This window comes from Anopheles arabiensis, chromosome 2 (assembly GCF_016920715.1).
Source record: "Anopheles arabiensis isolate DONGOLA chromosome 2, AaraD3, whole genome shotgun sequence".
NCBI classification, from domain to species: Eukaryota; Metazoa; Arthropoda; class Insecta; order Diptera; family Culicidae; genus Anopheles; species Anopheles arabiensis.
The window spans coordinates 27,572,389-27,599,664 of NC_053517.1; the positions used below are offsets into that span (position 1 = coordinate 27,572,389).

At 48.0% G+C, this 27,276-nt stretch overlaps 3 protein-coding genes across 10 annotated transcripts; 1 reads left to right on the top strand and 2 right to left on the bottom strand.

Annotated features, from left to right (window-relative positions):
- Positions 1-200: 200 nt before the first annotated feature.
- On the top strand, positions 201-24,795 carry LOC120895063 (cilia- and flagella-associated protein 298). 5 transcript variants are annotated; one of them, XM_040298075.1, is made up of 4 exons: positions 201-411; positions 483-877; positions 951-1,178; positions 22,364-24,795. In XM_040298075.1, the coding sequence occupies exons 1-4, from the start codon at positions 273-275 to the stop codon at positions 22,475-22,477; spliced, it is 876 nt and encodes a 291-aa protein (XP_040154009.1). In that variant the 5' UTR covers positions 201-272; the 3' UTR covers positions 22,478-24,795. The 5 variants fall into 5 exon arrangements, with proteins under 5 accessions (XP_040154009.1, XP_040154006.1, XP_040154005.1 ...); XM_040298072.1 differs by lacking the exons at positions 201-411; positions 483-877; positions 951-1,178 and adding exons at positions 13,789-14,026; positions 16,784-19,962; XM_040298071.1 differs by lacking the exons at positions 201-411; positions 483-877; positions 951-1,178 and adding exons at positions 13,789-13,982; positions 16,784-19,962.
- Positions 1,370-6,522, bottom strand: LOC120895067 (protein tipE). Of its 2 annotated transcripts, XR_005738279.1 has the most exons (5): positions 6,282-6,522; positions 5,818-6,187; positions 5,484-5,720; positions 3,821-4,389; positions 1,370-2,458 (listed from the first exon to the last, which is right to left on the bottom strand). XR_005738279.1 is itself a non-coding variant. In XM_040298080.1 (4 exons), the coding sequence occupies exons 1-4, from the start codon at positions 6,496-6,498 to the stop codon at positions 4,341-4,343; spliced, it is 873 nt and encodes a 290-aa protein (XP_040154014.1). In that variant the 5' UTR covers positions 6,499-6,522; the 3' UTR covers positions 3,205-4,340. The 2 variants fall into 2 exon arrangements, 1 of the variants encoding a protein (XP_040154014.1); XM_040298080.1 differs by lacking the exon at positions 1,370-2,458 and having other exon boundaries at positions 3,205-4,389.
- On the bottom strand, positions 6,552-11,725 carry LOC120895065. 3 transcript variants are annotated; one of them, XM_040298077.1, is made up of 3 exons: positions 11,614-11,725; positions 9,763-11,330; positions 6,552-8,537 (listed from the first exon to the last, which is right to left on the bottom strand). In XM_040298077.1, the coding sequence occupies exon 2, from the start codon at positions 11,126-11,128 to the stop codon at positions 9,773-9,775; it is 1,356 nt and encodes a 451-aa protein (XP_040154011.1). In that variant the 5' UTR covers positions 11,129-11,330; positions 11,614-11,725; the 3' UTR covers positions 6,552-8,537; positions 9,763-9,772. The 3 variants fall into 3 exon arrangements, with proteins under 3 accessions (XP_040154011.1, XP_040154013.1, XP_040154012.1); XM_040298079.1 differs by lacking the exon at positions 11,614-11,725 and adding an exon at positions 11,499-11,607; XM_040298078.1 differs by lacking the exon at positions 11,614-11,725 and adding an exon at positions 11,499-11,607 and having other exon boundaries at positions 9,763-11,411.
- Positions 24,796-27,276: the final 2,481 nt, after the last annotated feature.

Here is a 27,276-nt window from a genome sequence, read left to right on the forward strand (position 1 = left end):
GCATCGTTCTTTAAGTGATAAGAGACGCGTGCAGTTGTCCGCGTGCAGTATGCTTCACAGATGCCATTGTGCTGGTGGTCGACGCATAAACACATCGATCTGGAGCCGTTAGCTGTACTCCTTAGCAACGGTTGCTTAGTCATTTAATTTTATTTATATGGTTGCTATGGGTACCACAGTTGGCAGTCGAGGTATCCTGCAAACATCATTCCGACTTTTGCCAGCTTGACGAACGCAAGTGTCTTGTAAAACGTGTGCAAACGAGTGTAAAAATGGTACTTCTTCATGTAAAACGTGGTGATGAAAGCCAATTTTTGTACGAAACATCCACCGGTATTGGAATTGAGCAACTTGCCTACGAACTGGTAACGATCTACAATGGTCGCCTGAAAGTTAGCCGGGTTTGCTCTGGTAAGTGTAGATGTTAAAAAAAAATGCACTGCATTTCGCCACATTTCTCACTCATCGCTTTTGTATTGTAGAAATTGAAGAGCTTGCGAAGCATGGCACGATGTTACCACCCGATATGCTTGGCCTGACCGATGAGCAGATCGAGGAGTTACATCTGGTCGACGAATGGGCCGACAAGTGTATACCGTCGGGTGGGTGGCGCTTCAACCGTGATCCCGTCGGGCGCCGTAATGGCCGACAACCGCAGCCAAAGATGGGAGACGTACTAGCGAAAGCGGTCGAAGATGCAAAAGCTATGATATCGAAGAAACTGACCAACGAGAACAAGCCGCTAACGCAGCGTATTGTGCAGGACGCGCTTGACTTGCTGCGGGGAGCCGTTACTATTGTGTATCCGATGCAGCTGCCACCGCACGATCCCATTCGGATGGAGTTTAGCAACACGGAAGATTTAAGCGGCACTCAGGTTTGTTTGGAGTACCAATTTCGATGTACCTTAAATTGGCATTGATATGAAATTATCTTTCCGTTCATTGTAGGCTTCCCTGGAAGTGATTGAACCATCGAAAGTTCAGCTGTGGTTCGCCGGGAAACTGATGCACGCTGACAAACGGTTGGGAGAAATTGTTGGCGCGAACGAGAAAACTAAGATCATTGTAAAGCTGGCCAAGCTGAACGAAGGTGCACCGAGCCGTGAACCGGTCATTACGGAAGATGCGAAAAGGCAGATGATGCTACACGCCTATCGCCGGCAGGAGGAATTGAAGGTAAGCGCAAGCAACAGATTTCTTCTCTTTTCTCTGAACCTTTTTTTTCGGTCACATTAGTCTTATACAAGCCTTTTAGAGGGTCATTCACTGGACTGCTGGTAATTTAATATGTCGTTGGGTGGTAACAGGATTTGGTTGCCGCATTTAAATTAATGTCATCATCTTGCAAATAAGCTCTCCTTAGTAGATCGTTTTCATTCTGTCTTTCAAGCATTGCTCTATATTTCATAAATATATTAGGTTTATTCAAAAATGTACAAAGTTTTTAGATGTGCTAGGTTTCATATCAAAGATTGATCGATAAAGCATTTCAAACTCACGGCATCGACTTTTTTTTTCGCGTAAGAGTTGTCTTGACATACTTCTGTAATGATTAAGCTGGTTTAGCCCCTTTCTTCAAGATTTTTCACATGTTTTTTTTGTCGATAGTGTTGATTTAATCTCGTTATCGTTATCTTTTGTATTTCTTTGTATTTTCCTCGCGAGCTCTGATTCTGAAGCCGTGTTTGTTTAAAAAAGAAAAAAGAAAAATACATACATCGAAATTAGCTTCGTCTTACGCGCCACCATGGCGCGGCGGCGTGCGTATCCTCTGCGGTTTTTTCGGGCGAGCCTAGAGGAGGCGTTTAAAGAGGGGTTCGTGTCGTGGAACATCGCTTTCGCATCGCAACAACAATAACGTGTGGGAAGGATAAAAACTGCCTTGAGAGAGGGGGAAGTGTAGATGCTGGTAGTAGTAGTATGTAACAGAAAATAGAAACATTCGCCGTTAAAAATAGTGTACGCGGCTAATCTGAATAATCTTCCCATCTGCCCGACCAGTGTCGCACTGTGCCTATCTAGCTAGAAAGTATGATTCAACAGTTCATAGTGTAAACGTGTACACACGCGTGAGGTGTGTGGGTTTCGGTTTTGTTCGCCAATTGGAAAGAGGAGATTTTTAAACTTAACACTTTCATTCCTATACGGTGTGCTGTAAAACGCGATTTGTTTGATCCCCGCTGGTGGTGTGTTACCTAGATCGCGCCTACCATTTATAGCGCTTACACGGTAGCATTTGAAGCCGGTGATGCATGCGGTGATGGCCGAAGTGGGATGATGCCTGATGTGTGGGACCGTGTGTGTTAGTTGTGCTGTCCTTTTGGCCCGGGAGACCGGAAAACCTAAACGATAGGGCTCGTCGCCATTGCTCCCTTCATGACACACGGTGATGGGTGACGCACGCTCACATTTTGTTGATGAACTCTTGCGGATACTCAATCTTCCACGACTCTTTCCTTTTTGCGGGGTACATTTTCGTGTGTTTGTTGTTGGTGAAAGGAGAGTAGTAGTAGTAGTAGTAGTAGTAGTAGTAGTTTATTCGTGTAGAAGGTACGTGTAAGTACATGGTTAGGTCGAGTTGGTTGGTTGATAATATGGATACGGGCCAGACGGTCGTTCCACGTTCAGAAGAGAGGTTTAGTGATAGCAGAGGGAAAGAGTTGTTTCAGTTCGGGTGGGGGTTGTTTTGAAAGGAAAACAAAATGTATGTATTAGAGAGTGGAACGCTTACGCTGCATGATGGGGTCAAGAACATGAGAATCAAAACTATTGAAACAAGTATAAATTATTGAAGCTGTTTTTTTCTGTTTTACTTTGGGTTGAAAGAGATAGACAGCATAAATTTAGCGAAATTTGCAAACAGTGAAAGTAGGTGAAAAGCAAAGGGAAGCTTATGGGCTGCTGCTCCCATGTTTGAACAAGCGAACTGTTTGAAGCGATAGCGCACACTATTTGAGGCTTGCGGTGTCTTGTATCTTTGGTGCCCCTGGATGGTATTTCGTTTCCTTTGGTTTTTTTGTTTGTTTGTTTGATTCTATTGGCGAACGATTCAATAATAGTTATCACAGACTAAATTATACAGGCTACGCACAACAGAACGCAAAGCTGTGTTTTTCTTTTGTTTGGTTGGTTCTATCTTCAACACTTTCTTTGGACATGAAGAAGTAGCAGAGCAGGTTTCTTGCATCTAGCTGCGTTTCGATTGCAATAAAATGTATGTACACATGCACACGCATACACACAGCTCGTGGAATAACGATGATCTGCGCTGTTGATGATTTTTGTTACGTTTTTGTTTTGTACACGGCCCTGTTTTTTGTACACTATTTACATAATACTACCGAATGTCGTGTTTATAGTTTTATTACACATGTAATTAACAGCTACTCGACGGGCTTGGTAAAAGATACGACTACTCGCAGGCGCCCGCGCTGCGTTGCACCAAACGAACACGCAAGATGCTGCGCTGCGAAGACGCGTGGCGCGTTGGTTGTGATGGGGCCACAAAAGTTATTGCAATGTGTCTTGATTTTGTTGTTGCTTGTTTTCTTTTTGCATCGTAAGCCCTCATGAGTGCAGCCCCCTCGCTAAGCGACGTAAAGCTTTATTTTATACTATATGCTGCAAAATGCTATTTATCATCAGTAACGAGATACGAGAATGTATGCAAGTACAGCAAGCGCGGACTGACAATAGTAAACTCTGCGGGTGGTTGTTCACATGCACATATGATGGGATGGTAAAAGAGGTGGCTGTGACAGAAAGCAATAGTTTGAGAGGTATGCGAAGTAAACTTGGACTAGTTGTATCTTATTTACTATCGCTCAAAAGTATCCTGCGGTCCTGTTGCGTTTTGCCGATGCGTATGCAATACCCTCTCACGTGTGCCGATGGATCCCACTGATGGAGGTGGGCCGGGGGAGGAGGGGGGGGCGCGTGGCCCGTGTGTTGCTCTCGGGTGCCGAGAGCGGTGTGGCGCGAGAGTGGGCTGGCATGTGTATACCATCAGGCAAAAGGAACAGAAAAATTGACAAAAAACCGTAAAACCGCGTGATGCCGTGCGTCACGTTGGGTTGTATGGGGTGAACGAAATGTTTGAAACAAAAATAAACTTTTTGTGGGAAAAATGGACAAATCTGTTCAACCAGTACAGCAAGATATTGAAACATACTGTGTGAAAGTGTGTACTATCAAAACGCAAACATTTGGCTGCTGGTTGGTGAAAATTTTAATCTATACTTGTGTGGGTGTGTGTTTTTTGTCTGTTTTTAAGACAGAAGTAGGAGAGACCGTGTGCGCGTGTGTGTGTGTTTGTGTGTGGGTGTATTTTTATATTATTCAGTAGTCTAGTTCGTCTTCCTCATCGTCACTACGGCATAGAAGTTTGCTATAAAATACAGGGAAAAAGAAGAAGCACTTATGAGCATCATCAACGAAGGTGAGATGTGCGAGTTGTACTACTAACAGAAACCAAAAAAAAAAAAAAAAAACGATGGCAATTCATTTTACGGTTCGGGAAAAATGACAAAAAAGACAAAACCAAAAAAAAGGTCTTGTATGAAAAAAGAAAAACGGACAAAAGATCGACTATGTGTCTGCATATGTGTGTTAGGAGGGGTATATGTGTGTCTGTGCCACGTTTCGTGAATGGTCGATAGGATAGTGTAATGGACACATTTTGTACTGCTCCTTGCCGGGAACTACCTCACTTAGCTCTACAGCGTGAGAGGTGCAAAATGATTTCGGTTTTGTTAAAACAAAAAATTAACTTAGTATACAAATTTACTACGACATGATATGTGTCCCGCAACATCAAATTTTGATAACTGATGTTCGCCAAAGGTTCAAAACAAATGTGTGCAATGTGTTTAAACTCACAAAGGTACTTATCGCAAAGTAGTAGTAGTACATTAGTAGTAAAAAAGAAAGATCGTGTAGAAAGGCATTAACAGTAAAGAGAGCAACAAATCGTACAGGAAATAGTAAAAATCAGTCGAATGTACAGAGAAAAATAGAGTGAGCGGGAAAAATCATAAAACAAATACTTAATTTGATTAACACACAACACGCGTTTGCGCACACATACATCGAGAGAGCTATGGCGAAAGGTAGAGAATTCTTATTTTAGATGGTGATCTTTGTGAGAAGTATGGTGAGGACGATCTTCGGACCATTCCGTGTACGGTTGGTAAGGACGATTCGCACAAAATGTGTGTATGTGTCTGGGTGTTTGGCTGTTTAGTTGGTTGTGTGAGACGTGCGCTAGTGAAAACATGTAGGCAGGTGACAAAGGCAGGTTGTATCGTCTAGATCCTAACGGGGTGATCTAACTCAAGGCGGCATGTGTGGTGTGCTTGAATGAGGCTAGAATGAATGATGTGCGTGTTGTGGGCGTTAGGTAGGGTGGATGGTGACTTTGAAACTCGTACCACGGCAGTGCTGCCTCGATGGCTTGCGGACCAGCCATCCACCGCTACTTACTTCTCTTTCGTAGGATACTTCTCCGCGTAGACTCGAGGCGACTTGTGGCAGGCTTTATCACAGCAAGGACAATACCAGTAGCTCAGCACACCGATCGACACGGCGAACAGTACGTTCGGTATGATCAGCGACAGTATCAGGTGCTTCAGATTGTCATCCCAGGAGTAGCGAGCAACCACTATCTCCGGGTAGGCACGACTGTAGTAGCATGGGAACGGTTCCCCAACGTGGGAGTAACTGTGAAGAACGAGAGAGAGAGAGAAAGAGAGAGAGGGCGATCGTTAGCTATCCCGACGTGGTGGGATGTTGTGACCCGTCTGCAGCATCTACCTACCCGTACTGTTTAGCGAATTCGGAACAATTCACCCGCGGTGGATACCCGCACCCTTCGGTGTTGACGAGAAACTTCGTATCCATTACGTCCCACTCGATGCTGTCGAGATCTCGCGGATGCTTGTGCCATTCGTGGAACGCGATCTTGGTGTAGTTCACCAGCAGCTGATGGCACCGGATGGCGGCAGTCGTGCAGCCTTCCCGACACGAACTCCACGTACAGTTGCGCATGCCTTCCGCGTACACATGGTCCGTCACGACGCACGTCACCGGGACGGGATCGTAGTCGGCCACGATCGTTGATATGGCGGGATCCACCACGAACGGTATCAGAAAGAGAAACGCAAACACTGACAGGATTGCCGTTGTGCCTGGAAGGGTTTTTGCAAAAGGTTTGAGAATGTTTGCCGAACGTTCACACCTGTGATGGGTTTCGATGGGATAGTAAGCGGGACCGCAACCTACCTAAACAGAGCGAGGTGTAAAACTTTGCCTTATCCAGGAACTCGGCAATCAGCTCCTCCCTGGTCGGTGGCCGCTCTTCCCCGTCTGAAACGTTCATACTCTGTCTGCTGTGCGTGAGGCTGGCCTTGCTGTTGTTCAAGCTCGGTTTGCTCATGGTTAAGCTAGGCGCCCCCGACAGGGTCGACGAGGACGCTCTAATATCGTTCATGGACCTCATGCTGCTCTAGCGTGTCTTCCTACCGGACTCCAAGAGAGGTATTGTCGTTCTGGACAAGGTGCCACCGTGTACTACTGTGATGCACCCACACACGCACACACCCAGCTCGCCAGTTACTTGATACTACTCTCCGTCTGTACAAACACTCTAAACACGCGCCAGTTGCTACGTCCGGTACTGCACCAGCAATGAACTTATGTTAATGGTATTAAGTAGTCATTGGCAGCCTAGTTGTTGTCTGTTTTGTTCAGTTGGTTAAGTTTTTACTGTTCAAGCATAGTTTGGGGTTGTTTTCTTTCTCTACTTGGTGGACTTAACGGCTAAAATCCTGCAGACCCCCTACCGCCTACCGGATGAATATAAAAGTCGAAAATCTTACTCGCGTTACAGCGGCACAGCAGCGGTACGGACTTGTCGCGGTTATCTTGTCTCGTCAAACGTGCGCGTGGCTGCACGATCGTGCCCGTTTGATGGATTGCCGATTATGGACCTCCTGCTCGCCTATTGCGTTAAGCGTTTGCTGAGTGAGTCGCTGCTATAGTATCCGACGCTTAGTATCCACACTACTATTACCCAGTGTCCTGTGCGCTCAAAGTTGCAAGTAGTAATGTTGCTATTCTGCTTGTTATTTTGTTGTTTTGTTACTTCTTTAGATTACGCTTGCGCTCTAATGTATTGTTCTATTATATGATTTCGGTGAAGCATTACATTCCGTGTTCGCTTCTTGCTCCACTACAGTCACGCATTCCTCTACCTTTGTTTTCCTGCTTTCGGAGTGATCCCCAAAGGGTGACCAGACCCCAGCTTTGATGATCCAGGCGTGTTGTTCTTTCCGCCCTTCTAGTCTGGTTTTGTTCTCTCTGTTTTGCTGTTATTGTTGTTGTTGTTTTGGTCCGCGGGTGGCCAAAATTCCTGCCTCAATTTCCGATTTCTACGATTTCCGGACGCGTTTCGGTGTTCGCCGTTGGTCGTGCGTACGCCGTCCGTACGGTATCTCGCTCGTCATCAAATTACGGGATTTGTCGTTGACAATTAAAATATCAATAAACAGGTTTGCTCGTGCCCCTTTTCGATGCACTTCCTTTCCGCTACAACATGCTGTGGATGCCTTTCTCGTTGTTTGTATTTTATGCTTGCTAACTCGCACCTTTCCACCTGCCAAACGTTTCTTCTTTCGTTTCGTTTTTTTTTGTTCTTCTAAGTTAAGTGTTTACGCAAGGCATTGGTGCATCGAAAACTGAACAGCTGGTAACAAATTGGTTTTACGATTCAAAATTTACACATTACTTAACAATACAATGGGGGGGGGGGGGGAGGGGGAGCTTGTCGGAGGAGAGATTGGGAGGTTTATCATTCACTGGCCCATCCGCGAATGTATGTGTATATGTGTGTTTGTGTAGCGCTTGTTCAGTGTTGGTGGCTATGCCATGCAATTGCAACCTCCAAGCAAAGCCTTGGCCGATCGTTCGGCCTTGCTAAGCGGGCCCGCTCTTGTTCCGTTTGCCGGATATTATATTATAAAGTGCAGTTCTAGCGCTGTGTCCATCAACACCGCACGGTGTAAGCCACTTTTTGTTCGTTCGAACACGGGTCGGAATTTCGGTGAGCAGCTCTTGTTGTTATACTCTGCACCTCACCAGCTGTTCCTTTGCTCTTGTGTACTGCTTCTGCTCACGCGACATATGCAATTGCTACAAACTGAGCAATTGGATCAGCATCCCGGTTAGCGTCTGTAGGTGCCGAGGATCCCACTGAACGAACTTTTTTGGATTGTTGTGTGTGTTTTGCGGAATAATTGCTGGCTGCTGTCATTCAACGACACTTCGGCTTGCAGGAGAAGGCTGGCAAATAATTCGTTAATGAAATAACACGTGTACAGTAACAACAGGGGATAGGTGTTGGCGTAGGCTCTCAGGCAGGGGGAAGGGAGACTGATAGACTGAAGAATACCGATTATCACTCTGGCCGGAAACGGTTTTAGTGTAGAGAAAACACACCCGATTGATGCACTGGACTATCTTCTTGCAGGAGAGGAATGCCTATAATGAAGTGGAATGGAGAAAGAGAGAGAGAGAGACGAAAAACAAAGCCAAAATGAAGATATATTAGTACGGAAGATCTGATGTATCTGAACAATTGTTTGAAATAAGAGACAGATACAAGAGAGCAATCTACTAGGAACTGCTAGAGTGTGGAAGGATAAAGTTAGCACGCACGGCCAAATGGAGAGAAGGGAACATTGCAATGCAAACAGAAACAGGAAATGGGGGGTAGAACCCGGTGAACTAATGACATCATCGCCAGCTAGCCCAGCACACCACCATCGCCCATCGTACGGCCGACGACGAACGAAAAGCAGCCCTCCAGGGGGAATGTAAACGTGACGTAACGAGCGGGAGAGTTTGCGAGCGAGCGTATACACTAGCAGCACTTTGGACTAATTAAAGTGTGGAGGCAGTGCGCGATAACATTTCCTTTGCGACACAACACGTTCGGCCCGGGCAGTAAAGTAGTAACCACCTGCTGTGCATACATTGAATGCCTTTTCACCGATGTTTAAGGAGGGTGTGTGTGTTTGTGCGCACGTGTGAGTGTATTCAACGCTGCCAGTGTAAGGAAATGCAAAGAGTTGGTGATCTCTGGTGTAGGACAGAGGCACAGATCTTTCGACTACCGGTGTGTGACTACCAGTGGCAGCAAATTCTCCCGCCCCATTGCGAACACGTACACGGGCGGACACATACTTCCGTTGACGGAGGTGGAGGAGGTGCTTCTTTCCGTTGGCTGGCTGGGGACCGATATGGCGCGGGTGGGAGATGGGCCGCCTTGGAACCCTGTCGTTCCACACGGGAAGGAAGGAGATGTTTACACCAACGAGTGTTCGTTGTGTTGTTGTTGTTTTGTAAGAAAAAAAAAAGATTGAGCTGGAGTAATGGTGTACTACTTTTTGTTTACTTGTTCTCTCCAACCGGACGATAAAAGGCATTGCGTTAGCGTGAAGTGTGAACATAAGTGTAACGAAACTGTTCGGGCAAAAACATAGAACGTAAAACAAAACGATCGCGTTGGAAGAAGATGGGTGGGAACAAGTTCGTGCGGTGAAGAGTGCAATTTCACACGCATTCTGTTCGGAGCTTTGGAGCTCGGAGTTTGCAAGGATGGAAGGTAGAGCGCGTAGATCGGGAGGGTTGGGGGAGAGAGTGTGGGGATAGCTATGACGAAAAGGGGGAAGGGCACGTAAAAGTATGAATCGCAACGCCTTACGTGATGGATCTCAGAGAGCCATAACGGAGTCTCCACCTCCACCGCCGTCACCGGAGTTGGCCTTGTCCTGGTTCTTGGCGCCGCCGTTCGCCACCACCGGGTTCTTGTTGGCGCACCCGACGAAGCGCATCTTCGCGTCGTCCCCGACGACGATCGTCCGCTGGCAGAAGATGAGCGTCAGGCAGGAGACGCCAAACAGGATGGTCGGCACGAAGAACCCGAAGACGAACTGGCGGTAGGTCGTCTCGAGATCGAACCGGGCCACGACCTGCTGCATCTTGCTCTTGGAGTAGTAGCACGGGAAGCGGGCCCGCGCATTATGGTCGGTGCCGTCCTTGCCGAACTCCTTCAGGAACTCTTTGCACTCGTCCTGCAGCGTGTTGACGCAGCCCTCGAGATTGATCATCAGCCGGCTCTCGTTCGACAGCGTCAGGTCCTGCTCCTGCGGCGCAATCACCTTGATCGGCTTCGAGACGGCGTAGTGCAGGTAGCTCAGGTAGGTGAAGTTGGTCAGATCGGTCAGCTCGGTTTTCTCCAGCACCGACCCGTTGACGCAATCGATCGCCTCGATGCCGAGCGAGGTGTTCTGGATGTTGTAGCAGGACGACATGATCACCTTGTCCTCCGCCTCGTTCCACACCTCCTGCTTCGTTTCCATGTCGATCGCGCTCGAACATTGCGAAAGATAAACTTTATCTCCACTTAATAAGATCATGTTCTTGTTTCGGGTCGGTATGTCGACGCAACGACGATCGCAATTATATGGAGTTCTTATCTTTCGACATGTTCCCCGGTTGCACGAGAACAGCCCGGTGATGTCGATGCAGGTGATCTTGCCCCGCCGGCCCGAGCACTTGAGCGGCGGGTCGGTGTTTTTGAACACGCACTCGAACGCGTCGGTAATGTTGATGCACATGCCGGCGCTGCAGTTGAACGTGCCGGTCAGGTTTTTGCACTCGTCCGCGATGCAGCGCGACTTCTTCGCATTCTCCTGATCGATGCCGTAGCACGTTTTGTTCGCCGAGTTGGTACAGTTCGTAAACAGCAGGCTGCTGCCGTTCATGCGCAGATGCACGTAGATCTGGATGCAGGCGCCGGACGTTTTGCTGAGGCACCATTCGCCGCACGAGCCCCACTCGCAGGCGTCCTGGTTGAGGGCGCGCGTCGTCGTGCACATGACGGGCGTTTCGTCGATGCCGCTCTTGAACGCGCGCGACGACGGCATGTAGATCGCGACGGTCAGGTAGACGATCGCGACCGTGCTCAGCACGAACGTCAGCTGGCAGACGCAGATGATGCCGCAGATGCGCGTGTCCTGCGGCGGTATGATCAGGTCCTCCTCGGGGGTTGGCTTTTTCTTGCCCATCTTGGTGACGCTTGGCTGCTCCGAGCGTCCGTTCACCCGCTCACTGTCGGGGCCGTTTGATAGGTTTGCGGGGTGAAATGTGGCGACGTCTCGAAAGTCTTTCCCCTTCCCACGGAAAGATTTCTAATGCAGCACTGTCTAATGTAGAGGGGAAAACTTTTTGTTTGCTTTGTTTCGTTACCTACACGAGTTTTAGGTCGTTCTAAGCACACGGAAAAGGGGGAGAAATGACGTTTAGTATTTTTGGTTGGCTCAAAACGATGATGACTCTATTATTTGTTGTCTATTGGTGGAACGATAATTAGAAATGATATACAAGCCTTAGAGAATGAAACCATTGAGCATCATTAACGGTGCTTAATGTCCGTACCGTGTTTTGTCTCCTGAAAGTTTGACGAGTACCCAGTTCTGACCCAGTTAACCTTCGGAACGTTCGGGTTTGGAATGCCGTAAGTACACGCTTCGAAAGCTGAACTAATGATTACCTTCTTCCGACCGGTGGTTCCTCAGCGGTGCTATCTATTCCCAGACATCGGACCCGAGGCCTGCGTCAGGGTTCAGCCAGCAGCAGTTCTCACAGCAGTTTTGTCACACCGTGCCGCGGTGAAAGCGGTCTCTCGCACGCTTTTCGAAACCTATATCGTCGGTACAGCTGCACTCGCGAACAACCACTGCAGTATTTTTGGCCCGTTCGTGTGCCGTTTAGTGACGATGGTTCACGACTAGAGTCCTTCTTTCTCTCTCAATCTCTCTCTCTCTCACACACTCTCACTCTCCCCCTGCCGTCCTTTGCTCACTCACTACGGTAGCGCACTATTAAACCTGCCTTCCTCTGCTCATCACTCTGCTCCGAACAATTCGCTCCCCTTTTGCTGGTGTGTCACACTCTTTGTGCAAAGTTCTTGAAATGTATCACCGCTCACTCACTGTCCCGCTCTCGCAACGAATTTCCACTTCAAAGGGGAACTTTTTTATTATTATTATTATTATTATTATTTGTTCGCTGTACCACTACGCCTTTTGTTCCACGGGATGATGTGTCCTGTACATTCTGCCCTTTTTCTGTCGAATTCACTTCACATCTGTGCTGGTGTGCGCCCTTGTCTTCTCTCCCTTGCGGTGTGATGCAAAGTGGCAGGCCCTAAAACCGTCGGTACGCGAAAAGTTTGTACCTCACGAGAATTGCCTTGCATCGATTGCCCTGCACACTGAAAAAGGACGAGAAAAATCAATTTTCATTCCCTCCTGCACGCAAAGCGGACGTTGGGACTTTTTTGTGTTCGCAGTTGAAGCGAACGGTGGTAGGAGGAGAGGAAAAGAGGATGGTGCATGGAAGCTTCGGGAAATTCTTTCAATTGGGCTAGCTAATATATCACTGAAAATGTGAATTTATTCCTTTTCGTGGCATATAGAACTCAATGATGAAGAAACCACACACACACACACACACACGCGCGCACATACACGCACACTCGCACACACATACACTCAAGTTAACTGATGACTTGCGGGATTTTGCTGCTACTCAAAAACGCCTTTTTTCCTGCCACTTTTCATTTTCCACCACTGGTGCTTGGTGTAAAACTTTCACAACTTGCCTTTTCGAGCTGCAGCTGAACGGTTTGATATGCGGATTACATTTCGATTGTTTCAATCCATCCAACTGTGCACGAGCAGCGCGATGAGCGCACGATGACGAAGTCCTATCGCACGCGCTTCGATCGTCATCTACACTATGAATGAAATTGCCTTCCTCCGTTAGCAAAATGAGCAAAATTTTCTCACTCGAATGTTCTTCCGGCTGCGTGCATGTGTGTGCGTCTGTGTCGCGGACGTTGTGCGCATGCCCGTGACGGCAAAAGCTCGCGCCTCCATGTATATTGCACCCGCCTGTCTTGCGGAGGGGGGGGGGGTGCTGTATTTGTCAGCAACAGCAGCAGCAGGACGACGACGACGACGACACTCCTGTTTGATTGATACGGACGTTTTCTTTACGGAGGCTTTCCTGCGGGTGGTGAGTTTTTCTGTTAGGATGTGCCTCTCGTTAGCATATAACGGAAAGCACATTAGTTAAAAAAAATGTCAATAATGTAATTTGGAACATTAGTATGAGTCAGTTTTTGCTAAATTAATTTTAATTCTCATAAATTGTAATAACCCTTTCGCGATGGAGCAGCCTGGTTGTTTATTCCGAATGCATTACAAGCTAAAGGAAAACGTTGGAAAATATGAAAAAACACATCCTGCAGTGCAGAAATATTAAAACCCTCATATTAAAACAATATAAAGAGAAAGTTTTTGTAATAATGTTCTTCGTTTAAAGTACAAAAAACAACATTCTTATTTTTAAATAACCATGCTTCTCCACTTGCACGCGACTTTGCAAGCAAGCGTCAAACGGCACCAACAAGGAAAACAGTTTTCCCACGTCCTTTGTTGTTGTGCGTGAATCCTTTTCGTGTGTCCTGTCAAAGCCCAGCTCAACAGGAAGCTTTCGGAGCGCGGGAGAGAGAGAGAGAGCGAGTCTTAGAAAGGACATTCTCTCCAAGAGAGCCGTGAATAGGCAACGGCAAGTACTGTTGAAGGTGGTGAGCCATAAACCCGCTGCAAATGCTGCTCCCGTTTGGAGCACCATTTTTTCCCGAGCACACAGACCTACCATCATGAACCAGTCAGGGGTCAGTCGCTGTTCAGTACGTGAGAGCGTTCAAATGTGATAGTATCGTTAAGGCTATGTGTGTGTTTTAGGGGAAGCTTTAGTTTTCTTGTTTGATCAGTTGTACATAGCGTGCAGCGTGCAATATCCTTATCACGAGGAACACTTACGCCAAATGGCCGTTCGGTCAGGTGAATGGTACTGGAGAAAACATGTCTCAGCTCGGCACGGCGGCGTTGAAAGTCAGCGTTCGTTTGTTGGTGACATCGTCGGCTGCACTGCATCAATCGTAGAACCGGGACGGGGTGGATGGGGTTTGGTCCCGTTTGGTGCCATACGCACCTGGACACACGCTCGCTCGCAGACACAGACCACACGCACGGTTTGGGGTTCCAATGGCAATGTAGTGCAGTACACCCTTGGTTTGTTCCTTTGCGGCCCACGCCGAGCTCACAGGGGTGAACAAAGGGTGAAAAAGTGTACTCTCCAGCAAGTGGGGAGCATTCAGTGCGAGTGAAAATGGGCTACCGTTGTTCATGCTGTCCCTGTGCCGCCCACTAGTGTGTTCAAGGCAACTCTGTCCCGGTGCTGCTTGTCCAATATTGGTGTGAAAGCACATCCAAAGCGAGAGACGTACGCCTGGATCGGAAAGACGTACGCACAAGAAAAGGTTAATTGAAGAGTGGAGCCTTTTTTCCCATTCTTCTTGGAGCTCCGCGCATGAAGGAACGGTTCCAGCGGCAGAAGATCCCGAGCAGATTCCCTGCACGAACCGTCCGTCCGTGTGAATCGATGTGGCCGGAACGGCAAAAGCAAAAGAGTTTGGTGAAAAATCAATTCTTGGTCCTGACGTGTGTGTGTGTGTGTGTGTTTGTCGATCCTGCCTGCAACCATCGCTTGGATTTGCAAACCAACCGCAAGACACGGTGCTCTGGAAATGGTGGCGCACGGTGGTCTTGTTTTTGTTGCTACCGTTGTTTTATTGTTCTAGTGCTCTAGCCCTGCCAGGCTTCGACGGCCCGTCCTGGAATCTGTGGCAGTGTAGAGAGTGCGTGTGTGTGTGTATACCTCGACATTAAGCTTTTCTGGTCAATAGGAGAAAAAGAGTGAGATAAATATGGCGTGAGAGATATATATAGTAAGAGAAAGAGAGATGGAGAGAGGAATGCTTGATTGTGTCACTCTCGGTGGTGGTTGAATTGCCTTCTTTTCATGCTAAAACGTCATTTTGATGTAATGCAAAACTCGGGTCAGCACCCGTTTCCACCTCAACCCTCCTATCCCCACCACCTTCCTTCCCACTCATCCACACAGAGGCCCGCGCGCGCACAGGTACTGCCGGCTGCCACCGGTTGGTCTGGTGCTGCGGTACGAGCTTTTCTTAGCCTTCTCTTTTTTAAACTTTACACAAAAACCAATCACAGCGATACGACATTATTATTACCCCAACCCACGGCTCGCGTGTACGACTGCTCGAATGCTGGCCCGAGATTCCTAAACACGCAACCGGCCCGTGGTAGGGCGGTAGAGGGTGGACACTACTGTGGAGCGCATAATTTGTCCCCACCATGCTCGATGAAAAACGGGGCCTTCCGGTTTAGGTTGGCCGGATCGGAATGGTACAGCGACTACCGTGTGTATGTGTGATTGTGTTTGCGGTTTTCTTTGTATGTTGCTGTTGTTTTGTGCTATTTTGTGGGATAAAGTGTAGCTCCAGGAGAAGAAAGAGAAAAAACAGGCAGCACTGTTAGCTTGACCTCCACGGACGTTTTGCGTGAGTGTGACGTGAAGACGTTGGTGTGTGTGTGCGTATTGCAGCGTGTACCATACCAGAAGCTGTGGTGGGTGTGTGGAGTTGGCGGGTGGAGTCACAAAAATATGTCAAAACATAAGCACTCCACGGTGCCGTTCCGTCCGTACCTGGGAGCACACGGCCAACCCACCCTCCAGTAAGGTGTGGTAAGGGCACCTTTTAATGACTGATGAATGCACAAAGCACTACTACCGTTGCTGCAAAAGCGGGTAAATTACACGAACAAGCCGAGTGGTGTGTTTGCCTGCATCGATACAGGAAAAAAAGCGCTCCTTGACGCGTGCACACATGATGATGGTGCGCATTTAAATTTAATACCCCGCCACTAGCAGTGGCAAGGACATGCGGCCAGTAGCAGTAGTTCAAATGTCATCGTCACCAATCGTGGCAGGGTAATTGGACAACCTGCTTTCGGATCGGTTTGGAGTCCCAACGGGCGAACGCGTACGCCCAGCATGCTACGCCACAGTGATTGAGTGTGTGTGTGTGTTCGTGTGCTGAGGGGCTGTGCATGTTGTGCATCGTGGGGAATGGGTGGGGGTTTCCCCCAAAACGTACCAGAACGAACGACTCACGTAACAATCAACCTCGCCTCTCGCCCCGCCGCTCTTACCATCCCCTTTTTGCAGTTTGCGTGTGTGTGTGCACGTATGGTCTCGATCCTCGCTGAAACGGCCTGAACCCGCGATGGAAAGCGATGGAAAGCAATGGAAAGTGATATCCTGCCGAGCGGTATCGGTGGGCTGGCCGGGGCGGATAAAGAGGTTGTTAATAATTTAAAGTGTAAACTTAGAGGCCGAAGGGATTCGATTTTTATGACCTTTTTTCTTCTCCTCCCTTCCCCTCGTCCACTTCCACTCTCAGCCTCTCTCTCTCTCTCTCTCTCTCTCTGCCGTTTTGTTGTGTTTCGAAATCGAAATGCTAAGGGCATACGGACAGGGCGCAATCGGATATTTATACATATCGAAGCCACGTGCGTGCGATTGTTTGTCTCTGCGAGCGAACGGTTTTTTTTTTGCTGAACGGTGGCAACAGCAGCGTTCCAGTTTCTTTCTCCGTCCGATTCGGTTTTAAATCGATCGCAGCGAGCAACGCCCCCCCCCCCTATCGCCCGGTTCTTCGTGTTGTTGAAGGGAGCATGCAGCAGTGGCAGATAAATAAAATTATTTATAATTCAAAATCACAGTGAACCACATGCAATAGTTATGTAAAGCCAGAGGGCAGAGGCAGTCCAGAAGGGGTGAAAAAAGAAAAGGGCATGAGCGAGCGAGCCCCCCTCCCCTGAGTGTGGAAAGTGCTAAGGGGGAGTTTTGCGATGAGCGTGTAGCGCCGCCGCAGCGCAAAAGGATAATACAGTGAAGCAGTGAAGTGACCCACGGCGCTCGGGCTGTGGGGCGTGGTGTGGCGCGCGGTGTGTGTGTGTGAAACAGCGGGACCGAGGATACGCGCGCGGTTCCAGCGGCACGGGGCCATGCCAAGAACAAAGACACGCGCGTGCACACACACACACGTACACAAATACACTCAAACAACATCTGTGTTCCGGTGCTGGTGGGTTCGATCGGTGTGCTAGCTCGGTGGTGGTGAGTCCTCGCGCCGGAGTGATCAGGGTGGAAGGGTGTTTTGTGGTGAGACGAAACATAATAAAACGCAGCTGAGAAGACAAGAAGCGTGCAAATGGCAAAGCAATAAGCAGCCCAGCAGCCCAGCCAGAAGACTCTCGGACCCTTTTTTGCACCGTTCCGTGCTGTGCGTGTCGTCGTCGTCCGTTAGCAAAGCGTGGCCGTGCTAGTAGTGTACACTACCGATCCACTAACACCGAGAGCACCAGCATACCAGCGAGAGTGTGTGCGTGCGTCAGGATAAGAATACAGTGTGGTGGTAGTAGATGGATGTGGTGCCAACCATCCTGGGACCGTTGGTGCTCGAGAACGTACAGCAGTGGTGGTGAGAGAGAAGGGTGCATTACTGCAACAAAAACAAAAAAACAAACGCCTTTCTGAATCAACAACAGCCGAACGGGCGAGTCGCCGAGGTCACACCGACAAACTACGCGACTCGGAAAACCGAAAGGGTGGCCCCACTGGTGGCGACAGGCAAAGTTTTTAGTTTGCACATTTTTTCCGTTCTGTTCCGTTCTGTTCCATTTTGGTTGCCTTTGTGTTCCGTTTCGGTGTGGTGCGTTTCAAGTGCTTTAAATTAGTTTTTTTCTTCTTCTGTGTACGTGCGTGTGAATCCTGCTTTCCCCGTCCGCAACACTGACAGGGGAGAGCAACCACACGCAACGACCATTCTCCGTTGCGGAGCGTAACGGAACGCACATGCCATCGTCCGGCGCGACATCTTGGAATCGTAAGTCTGTCCGGTCGCGCGGGTGCAATAAACACGGCACCGCACGATACTTCTGAGAAATGGTCGCGTGAGCCCGGGGCAACCATTCGGCAAACACACGGAAAGGAAAGGAAAGCCAAGAGCGATTTTGCCGCACCAGGTACACGCCCCGCGCGCCTTGCTGGTTCTGGGCCGACCATGGAAGAATAATGGATGCTCCGTAGGTTGCAGCTGATGAGCCAATAGCAAGTAGTAGTGTTGTGTTGTCGTGTTGCCGTGTCCTTGCACAGGACAGCCCGTACAGAGAGAGATTGAGAGAGTTTAGCAGGAGGCAGAGTCAGCACTTGCTCTCGCTTCCTTGCCGATCGTCGAGTTCGGTTTGTTTGGCGCATACGGCGCTGCTGGTTCGAGCGCACTAACCGGCATTCCCTCCTCCCCAGCTCACACACACACACACGCACAAACAGACCTGCTTAACGGGGGCCATTAGCGCATTAGCTCCCCTTCGTCGTCGCCCCTCGTCAAACCTGCCCGAAACGGCACCAAACGGTAGCAGCCGGTCCCGCAACCAGCAGCTATGGATGAGGAAATCGTCCCGCGCACATTCCGCGAAAAGGCACTGTTCTACACTACCGCCTTCTTTATCCTGCTTGGCACGTTCAGCCTGTTCGCTTTCCTCTTCCTGGTGCCGTTCGTGATCGAGCCCGCGTTCCAGACGATCTTCATGCAGTTCGACGAGTCGCCGGCCCTGTGCGTGACCGCCTACAATGAGCATCTGTACGGGGCGAAGAACTGCTCCTGGGCGTCGTGTCGCGAAGGCTGCACCAAGGACATCTACGAGTGCCAGCAGATACGCGTCAATTACAAGACGGCCGCCCAGCTAGCGGCGGCCGCCGCCAGGGAGGCAGCCGGCGGTGACACGGCCAGCTCAACGCCGGCACCATCGACGGCGGCGGGCACGAGCGCTTCAACAAACCCCACGGGTGATAGTAGCATTAGTCGGGAGGAGAATAGTAGAGATAATAGTATAGCTAGTAGTTCCAATAGCGTTGCCAAGCCGGGCGACGGCGGCAGCAGTAGCCAACCGATCAGCACGTCCGACGGTGGTGGTGGCGCGTCCCGGGCGCTGGCCGGTAGCAACAGCCGGTACGGCAGTGCGCTGAAACGGTTCGAGCGGGCGATCCGGGCCGACTACGACTACGGCGACACGCTGCTGGAGGGCGGCAACGGGCTGGGCGGCGGGTACGGCGACTCGAAGCACGGCTTCATCAGCTCGATCATCGACGACGAGAACGCGTTCATCGAGTACCCGGAGGAGATGACCGGGCTGATGGGCAACAACTCGGAATGGTACTTTACCGGGGCCCGGCTCTACCCGAACGTGAAGGGCTGCGGCTACCCGCCGATACTGAACTGCACCATCTGGACGAAGAAGTACTGGACGATCGGGACCAACTTCAGCTGCTACTACTCGCGCGTCGATCCCGAGCTGGTGATCAGCGATCTGGACATGTGGCAGAACACGCTCAACCTGGTGTTCGCGATGGCGATCCCGATACCGTCGTTCATCATCTCGGTCATCTACCTGGCGTTCGCGTACTTTGTCATCTTCAACGAGGACGAGGAGGCCGGCCTGCTGGACAAGAACGGCGAGGACGAGGCCGGCGAGGACGACCTCGAGCAGGAGACGGACGAGGGCAACGACAACAAGATCAACAACGAGAACGAGGTCGAGGTGACGGCGAACCACATCAACGAAAAGCAGCAGCAGCAGTCGGCGGACGAGGAGAATGGTGTTCACACGACCACCACGACCACACCGATCCAGCCGCTGCCGAACGGTACGGCCAACTCGATCAACAACACCAATACGACGGCGACCACCAACACGAACGGTTCGTCCAAACCGATCACACCGAACTCCACCTCCGACCTGAACTCGTTCGGCCACCAGCTGAAGGTGAAGATGGCGGACGAGATGTCGCGCGAAAGCATCGACGGTGGGCTGCTGTCGAACTCGGCCTCCTACCAAGGGTAGGTATCATCGTACCGTCCGTACCTGTGCTGTTGATTTCTGTCTGCGATTACGTTTCCTTTGCTTAGTTCGTTACGAGGTGTGTGTCTGTGTATGTATGTGTACCTCAGTGATGTGCTCTCTGGAGCGCACCCACGACTCCAATCTGACTCCAACTATTGTTAGTCCGATTCCGACTCCGGTAAAATGGGAACCACTAGTTCCGCCCGGAGTTGGAGTCTTCCGGAGTCGTTCAGAGTCTCCCAGAGTCGTCCGTAGTCGTTTGGAGTCGTACGGAGTCGTCCGGAGATGTCCAGAGACATCCGGAGTCGCCCAGAGTTGTCCGGAGACATCCGGAGTTGCCCGGAGTTGTCCGAGATCGGAGTCGTCTGGAGTCGTCCGGAGTTGTCCGAAGCCATCCGGAGTCGCCCTGAGTTGCCCGGAGTCGTCCGAAGTCGCCCTGAGTCGTCCGAAGTCGGAGCCGTCAGAAGTAGTCCAGAGTTTGTCCGGAGTCGTCCAGAGTTCGTCTGGAGTCGTCTGGAGTTGTCCGGAGTTGTCCAGAGTTTGTCCGGAGTCGTCCAGAGTTCGTCTGGAGTCGTCTGGAGTTGTCCGGAGTTCTCCGGAGTCGAAGTCGTTCGGAGTCATTCGGAGTCTATTGGAGTCGACTGAAATCTGAGTCGATTGTAGTTAACCGGAGCCGTCTGGAGCAAAGTGCTTGAGATCAGAGATTTCATTTCGTTGTGTGTGTGTGTTTTTTTTTGTCTTTTACTTTGCGCGTGCACGTTTGTTACGATTCCCGACGACTTCCTACGACTCCGAATGACTCCGGACGAATCTGATTCCTACCGACTCCAGACGACTTCGGATAATGCTAGGCTTTACTACCTTCCGCAGTTCTGAAATTTTCAGGAGCCGTCCGAACTCGACTCCGGATTTTTGCCAACTAAACCCATCACTATGTGCACCTAGGCAGGATTAGCACCGCCCCGACCGTCACCGCCGGTTGTTAATTCGTCCGCCACTTCAAACTGTCCGCATCGCTTTTCTGCGACGGGTTCAGACAAGGGAATTAGCGTTCGACGGAGGTAGGAGACCGACCCTGTCAGTATCGGTTTTGGAATGTTTCAATATGCCGGCAAGCCAGCCGTTGTCCCCCAATCGTTTCGGAAACCGGGTAGACATGGGAGAAGCCTGTGTTGGGGCTGCTAACCGGGTCTCCTTGTTTGAACGTTGAAAAACAACCAGCTGCTCTTCTTTATGGTGCATAATTGCGATATGCCATTTGGGTGTCGTCGCTTCCATCGAAAAAGAAAACACTGACGTCGCTACACGTGCTACCTTCTGTCGTAACATTTTTCCTTCGTTTCATTTTCCCGCATGCTAAAATCATCGTACCAATGCATACAAGCCCTCGGTCGGAATGTCGGAACCCCTTCTTGTTTGATGGTCGTGTGTAGTAGTAGCAGTAGTAGTGGAGGGGTATACAGTAGTCGCATTGTGATGGTGCAGAATGTGTCATCGATCAGAGTAGCAGGGTAGCAGACTGCGGGGTGGTGCTGAGGGACACGACGAGCGGCCAAATTAGCGGTCGCCAATGGGTTTAGCTCAGCGATTATCGATCGCACAGACAGGGCGCGAGCTGGTGCCCCGTTCTAGTGGCGCCTCGTCTAGAATTAACGTTCCACTTCCATTCGGTTGAGGGAACGGGCGGTTCCCGGTTGGTGGTAAAGGGTTATGGTAAATCGTATGAAGTTCCTTGTTCCCGGTTCGCTGTCCCGATTATACGCCACGGCGAGCTGGCAGTAGTGGCGACGGTTGCATGACGATTATTGCATGACCGGGGCTGCATACACACAAATGCACATACGCACACAGACATTTGCGAGCGCTCCAAATGTGTCGACGTGTCTCACGGCAAATGGGTATGGAATGCAATTTTCTGCGAGATTTTAATTCAATTTTTGGCGCCAAAATTCACTCCACCAAAGCCAAAAGCTGATTTGCATGTCATCGTTGTTGTCGCCGGGCTCCGGGACTATTATGCGAGTGTGTGGCCGATACAGTGGCCCGGCGCACCGGGCGATCATTTCCCTCGCCGACGGCACTGGCCAAGAATAAGCAATTGAATTGGCCGTGTGCCATACGTGCCCGGGCCCCCAGTCTAGTGTGATACTGCCTCCAAATGATGGGTTTGAGTGTGTGGGTTTGTGCGTTGTGCTCAATTTTAAATAGGATCAAGGTATTTAGGTATTGGATTGAAACATTTTTGGTTCCGAAAATTCGTCCTATTAATTTAGTTTGAATTGTTTAAAAGGTTGAAGCCTTTGCGTCCTTTCAGATTGGTCGCGTTTCCATTTCGATTCTTACCATTTCAATTCATTTAACCACACCATTACCTTCCCTTTTACTCTCTGCTTTCAGAAACTTGAGCAAGACGATGACGACCAGTATCTCGACTCCGCCTGGTCCGATAGCCGCAGTCTGAAACGTCAAGTGCATGGTCTGGAGGACGTTAAGTTTAAATTTACGAAGTAAGAGTCTGCTTATCTTATGATTGTTGACGCGACCCTGGCGCGCGGAACTCCACTGCTAGAAGGATGCCGCTGGGTGCGCCTTTTCGACACCGACCTCTGCAAGCGCTGGCAAAGGGACTGCAAGCGAAACAACCAACCTTTCACCAATACCCGCATATACACACACAAATACAGCTGCTAGCTACTACAGGCCATGGAAAAAGGGAGCAGTGCGACTGCCAATTAGGAGCGGCGAGGCGATAGATGGTAAACCTGCACACAAACTGCACCGAACGCCGTGGTGGTACGCTTCGTTTGACAACATTTGGCCCCGCAACATTAAACCACTATGGCATAGCTGACGCGCTACTACAGCAAGCAGATGTGCGGTGCGGAGAGAGTTGATCGTTACGAAATGCCGCCGACTGCTGTGTGCTGCATACACGACCTGGCCCGGCCTGGTCAGGAGAGCGGAATCATTGTAAGCCGAATAACTACGTTTCATTTTGGGAACTGTTTATGCTGATCGCTTTTTAACTTTAGATGTAAAAAACAAAGCAAACAAAACCGTACATATATTGCATATAAACATACAAGAGCATAGAGTCGGCTTGCGTAGTAGGCAAAACAGCAGGTGTAGGCCAAAGGAACACTTGAAAAATGTTTAAAAAAAGCCACTCTACTCTACCAATCTACCTGCGCCAGTCTACGGTGTAGGTGTGGGGCGGTTACATGTATAAAACGGAAAACTCTCTCCTTTGTTTCATAAACAAATGCCTCTCGTTGTTATGGGTTTTTGCTCCAGTTAGCCTGCTATATTAGTGAGATGCGAGTAAATCTGTAAGGATCGGTAGGGAGAGGGAAGCCGAAAGCTGTTTCACAAACACACTATACTCTGCCTCGTAGCCGTGAATGATGCGGATGGACCTTAGTAGAAGCCGGTAGAGCGAGATAAAGACACGTAGAGGTGAACGCATCCGCGATACACGCTGCCCCCGTTCGTTCGTGTCGTGTAGAGCCGTAGTGCAAACAAGCATTGGAAGGATCGAGTTGATTTACGCTAAGATGCAATATTTTACCTGCAATCTGCAATATGGTTTGTGTAAGGATTACGCTACACACACACACACGACGCATCAACTGTTGATAGATTTTTACTGAACTTTAGAAAAGATGCTTTAGCGAGATGAGCGTTACGTCACTGAGCAGTACGATTACTTAGCACACTGTCTCATACACCCACACACAGACACGTACACACACACACATTGATTGTAGTATAGACTCTTGAAGAATAGCTGAAATTGGTAGCATGCAATAGGAAGAAATGTGTAAAGGGAGGGGGATGTCGAAGGGAGCAAGCACAAACGCATAATTACCATAGTCGGCACCGTACACAAAAAAAACGAAAAGTTTAAAAATGGAAGAGTAAGAACTACATGAAAACGGCAAAACAAATGCTAACGACGTTTCTGTTCTCATGCTATCGTAATATGGCCGTGTAGCTAAGGAAGGTTTTATATGGCGAGTGCGTGATTCGAGGGGAAATTAGCATACCCAAAACTGCATCTAAATTGTTTCGTAGACTAGGAAATCAGAACATGATAACAAAAGCCGCCAGCAGGAGAGAGAATGTGAGATAATGAGAGAGAAAGAGAGAGAGAAAGAGAGAGAGAGAGAGAGAGATAGAAAGAGAGAAAAGAGGGAAAGAAAATGTTTTAATTTCATTATCTTCTCATAGGTTTGGTATTGGTTGCATTCAACAATGGGTCGTTTTTTCAATGGACTACATCCTTAATGCTATAAAACAAAGACAAAAAACAAACTTACACGATTCAGTAATGCTTCGGTAGATAAAGAGCCAACGGTACGTTTTTAACTGCAACATATAACAAAACAGTCCCCACAAAACTTATTTTTTATCGGACCGGACTGGATACCGTGAATGCAGATAGTCATATATATGTATACTGCGTAGCTATGTACGTAATGCCCCTGTAAAGCTTTTAAACTTAGTTGTAATAGGACGATAGTACGCAAAGCGACACATTGCACAATGCTTTCCATAGCACAATGTTTACAAACTCGTTGACCGAAAATCCATTGGTGCAGGTATTTTCTTTTTCGTTTTCTTATGCAATTGTTTTGAACTGTTATTTCAATATTATAAACCGTTGATATTTGATTTTTTTTACTTTTATGGATTCCGTTTCTTGTCTCCAGATGTTCACATTTGCACTTACCTCATTTCGCCCTTTTTGCTTACTATTCCGGTTTGCTTTGGTTATCTTACTGAAAACAAAAAAAAAACCCTTGTAAAAATGTCTGAACTCAAAAAAATCAATCAAATACCTAAAACAACAGACAAAACAAAACAAAAAAAACGATAAGAAGAGAGAAAGAGAGAAAGAAGAATAAAAAGAAACAAATGCAAACAAAAGCAAAACTAAGCAACAAAAAGCACATACAAATAGTTATAAATTTTCCAAATTTTAGCAAGCAAACTACAAGCTATTTATTGAGAACTAAAACGAGTGAAACTGGTTGACGATATAAGTGAGAAAGAGAGCAAAAAAGAGAGAGCAAGAGAGCAAAAGAGAGATAGAGAGAGAGAGAAGAAGAGAGAGAGAGAGAGAGATAGAGAGAAAGAGGAACTAAGACGATAAGCTCTGGTACACTTAAAGCATGTTTAAAATTCCATAAAAGCTTTGCCTAGTGTAAAAGCTTCAACTCACAAGACGGAAACAAGGCTAGATTATAACTATTCATATATTAATAAAACCAAAAAAACAACAACAATTTAAAACAACCCACACAATGAAGCAGCATAATGAACGTAGGTGGGACGGCAAAAAGAGGTTTGAAAATCATACAAAATTCCGCTAAGCTCATAAGATATAGCTCATAATCGACTGCGTAAAACATTCTCATTGGTCATTTGAATTTTGAGAAAGCTATGCGTAAACTTTATGTAAAGAAAGCCAATTGCACTCAAACACGCATAAGGGAAAAGACCTCCTACTAATAATAGGATGGAACGTAATGTTACTGTTTGGGCTTATTGTATTTTTTCTTTTGATTACCGAGCCTTTGACTGTGGATAGAAAAATCTCATCGGAGCTTAGCGAGTCGAGTTTACAATTGCGCATCGTATTACCCGCCCAGGACGAGGCTCTAGATCATTGCAGGCTCTTAACGACTTAACACTACCACCGTCCGTTCCCAAAAAAAAAACCAGAATAAAAAAGAATTGTGTCCATTTCTTAGACAGCTTGTGCTCAAACAGGTTCTACATCAATCCAGTCCATAAGCACGCCCGATAGGTAAAATCTGATGGTGAATTACCAGTAAAAAAAAGAAGCAAAACGCAATAAAAACAGTCACGAAAGCAGATTTAGGAATGCAAAATGAAATATGTTTGTACATAAATAAACAGGGGTTTTACCAACATTCTGAAAGCAGAAACATTACTACAAAACTACACAAAATCCCACAGACACCGACACAGAAGCAAAATAGGGAAGCGTAAAATTACATCATGGAAACCTTTCGAGCGGTACCGGGAGAGTGAAAAATACCTTCAATCCAACCGATCTTCTTATTTTGTGTATTGAGGGGGAGACAAAACAGAAGCGACTTTAAAGAAACGGTGGTTTCCGACCAAAGAAATCCAAAGAAATGTTTGCTGATAAATTGGCCAGCAATGCGTTTGGCGTATCAGATTCTACTTAACATTGACAGAGGTTTAACATTGTGACCATGCCACATGGAGTCATCCTGCTGCTGTTGTAAACTGTTAACTACTGCTGCTGCTACTGCTACTGTTAGCCTAGCGGTAGTAGCCGCCGCATAGGAGTGGCAGGGCGCGGTCCGTTTTGGTTTTGAAATTTAAAGTATATTTCCAATGATATGTATTGCCTTGTGATTGCTATTTTTAAGTTAAGAGTGAACTCACGATAAGCGAAATCTAAGCCGGCATGAGTAAAAAAAACTATTGAGAATAAATAAAATGTGAAAGCTTTACTCGGGCGGTGTTTCCTTTCCTCTACTGTCACGGTTGTAGAGCATTGTTTGAGTTTAATTATATTTCAGGTCCCAAGGATTGGCCGCTTTCATCGGTTGCTGTATCGGAAAAAAGGATTAGCTTCAATCGTTTTGCTTAAACGTCGTGAGCAAGCGTGCATTTTTGCCCCCCGTGCGCTACAATTGAGCTACAGTGGAGCGCCGTTTATCCGGGCTTCTCGGGACTTGACCTCGACCGGATAAGCGAATAACACGGATAATGAGTCAAATGATTTATTTAATCACCAATTTCTGATTAGTTCTTTAAAAAAATCCTATTTTTTGATAAAAATAACCTAGTTTTTATTAACTTCATGTTTCTTCCATGATAATATTTGTAATTTGCCATGAATTATAGTGTTTTTTGTTACGATAATGTGCTCTTATAACCGCTTTTTTAAATATCCTCCTCATAACGCAATGTCACCTTAGTAATGAACTGTCATTTCTCAACAGCACGGATAAACGGAAAGCCGGATAAAAGGTACCCGGATAAACGGCGCTCCACTGTATTATTGCAGTTTAAATTGAGTGCACAGTGGTCGATTACACGGTCATCATTTATCTTGAACTTGAGTGTGTATTTTCAAAAGCAAAGCTGTACGATTTGGAATCAAACTGTTCAGATATTTTTTTAGCATTTTTCAAATATATTCCCCACGAGATAATGTAACCTTTCAAAGAAAAACAAATATGTTACCAAAACACAAAATAAAATCACAACCATCCTTGTCAGTCGTCAAAAACGCGTGACCGCTG

Excerpts from the sequence above, each read along its gene's own strand:
- LOC120895067 (XM_040298080.1), bottom strand. The coding sequence starts at position 6,498 with ATGAGGTCCATGAACGATATTAGAGCGTCCTCGTCGACCCTGTCGGGG. Across the intron at positions 6,188-6,281 it reads TTACACCTCGCTCTGTTTAG|GCACAACGGCAATCCTGTCA; the intron begins GTAGGTTGCGGT and ends AAACCCTTCCAG. Across the intron at positions 4,390-5,483 it reads AAGTATCCTACGAAAGAGAA|CAAACTTCTATGCCGTAGTG; the intron begins GTAAGTAGCGGT and ends TGTATTTTATAG.
- LOC120895065 (XM_040298077.1), bottom strand. The coding sequence starts at position 11,128 with ATGGGCAAGAAAAAGCCAACCCCCGAGGAGGACCTGATCATACCGCCG.
- LOC120895063 (XM_040298072.1), top strand. The coding sequence starts at position 18,506 with ATGGATGAGGAAATCGTCCCGCGCACATTCCGCGAAAAGGCACTGTTC. Across the intron at positions 19,963-22,363 it reads AACTCGGCCTCCTACCAAGG|AAACTTGAGCAAGACGATGA; the intron begins GTAGGTATCATC and ends CTCTGCTTTCAG.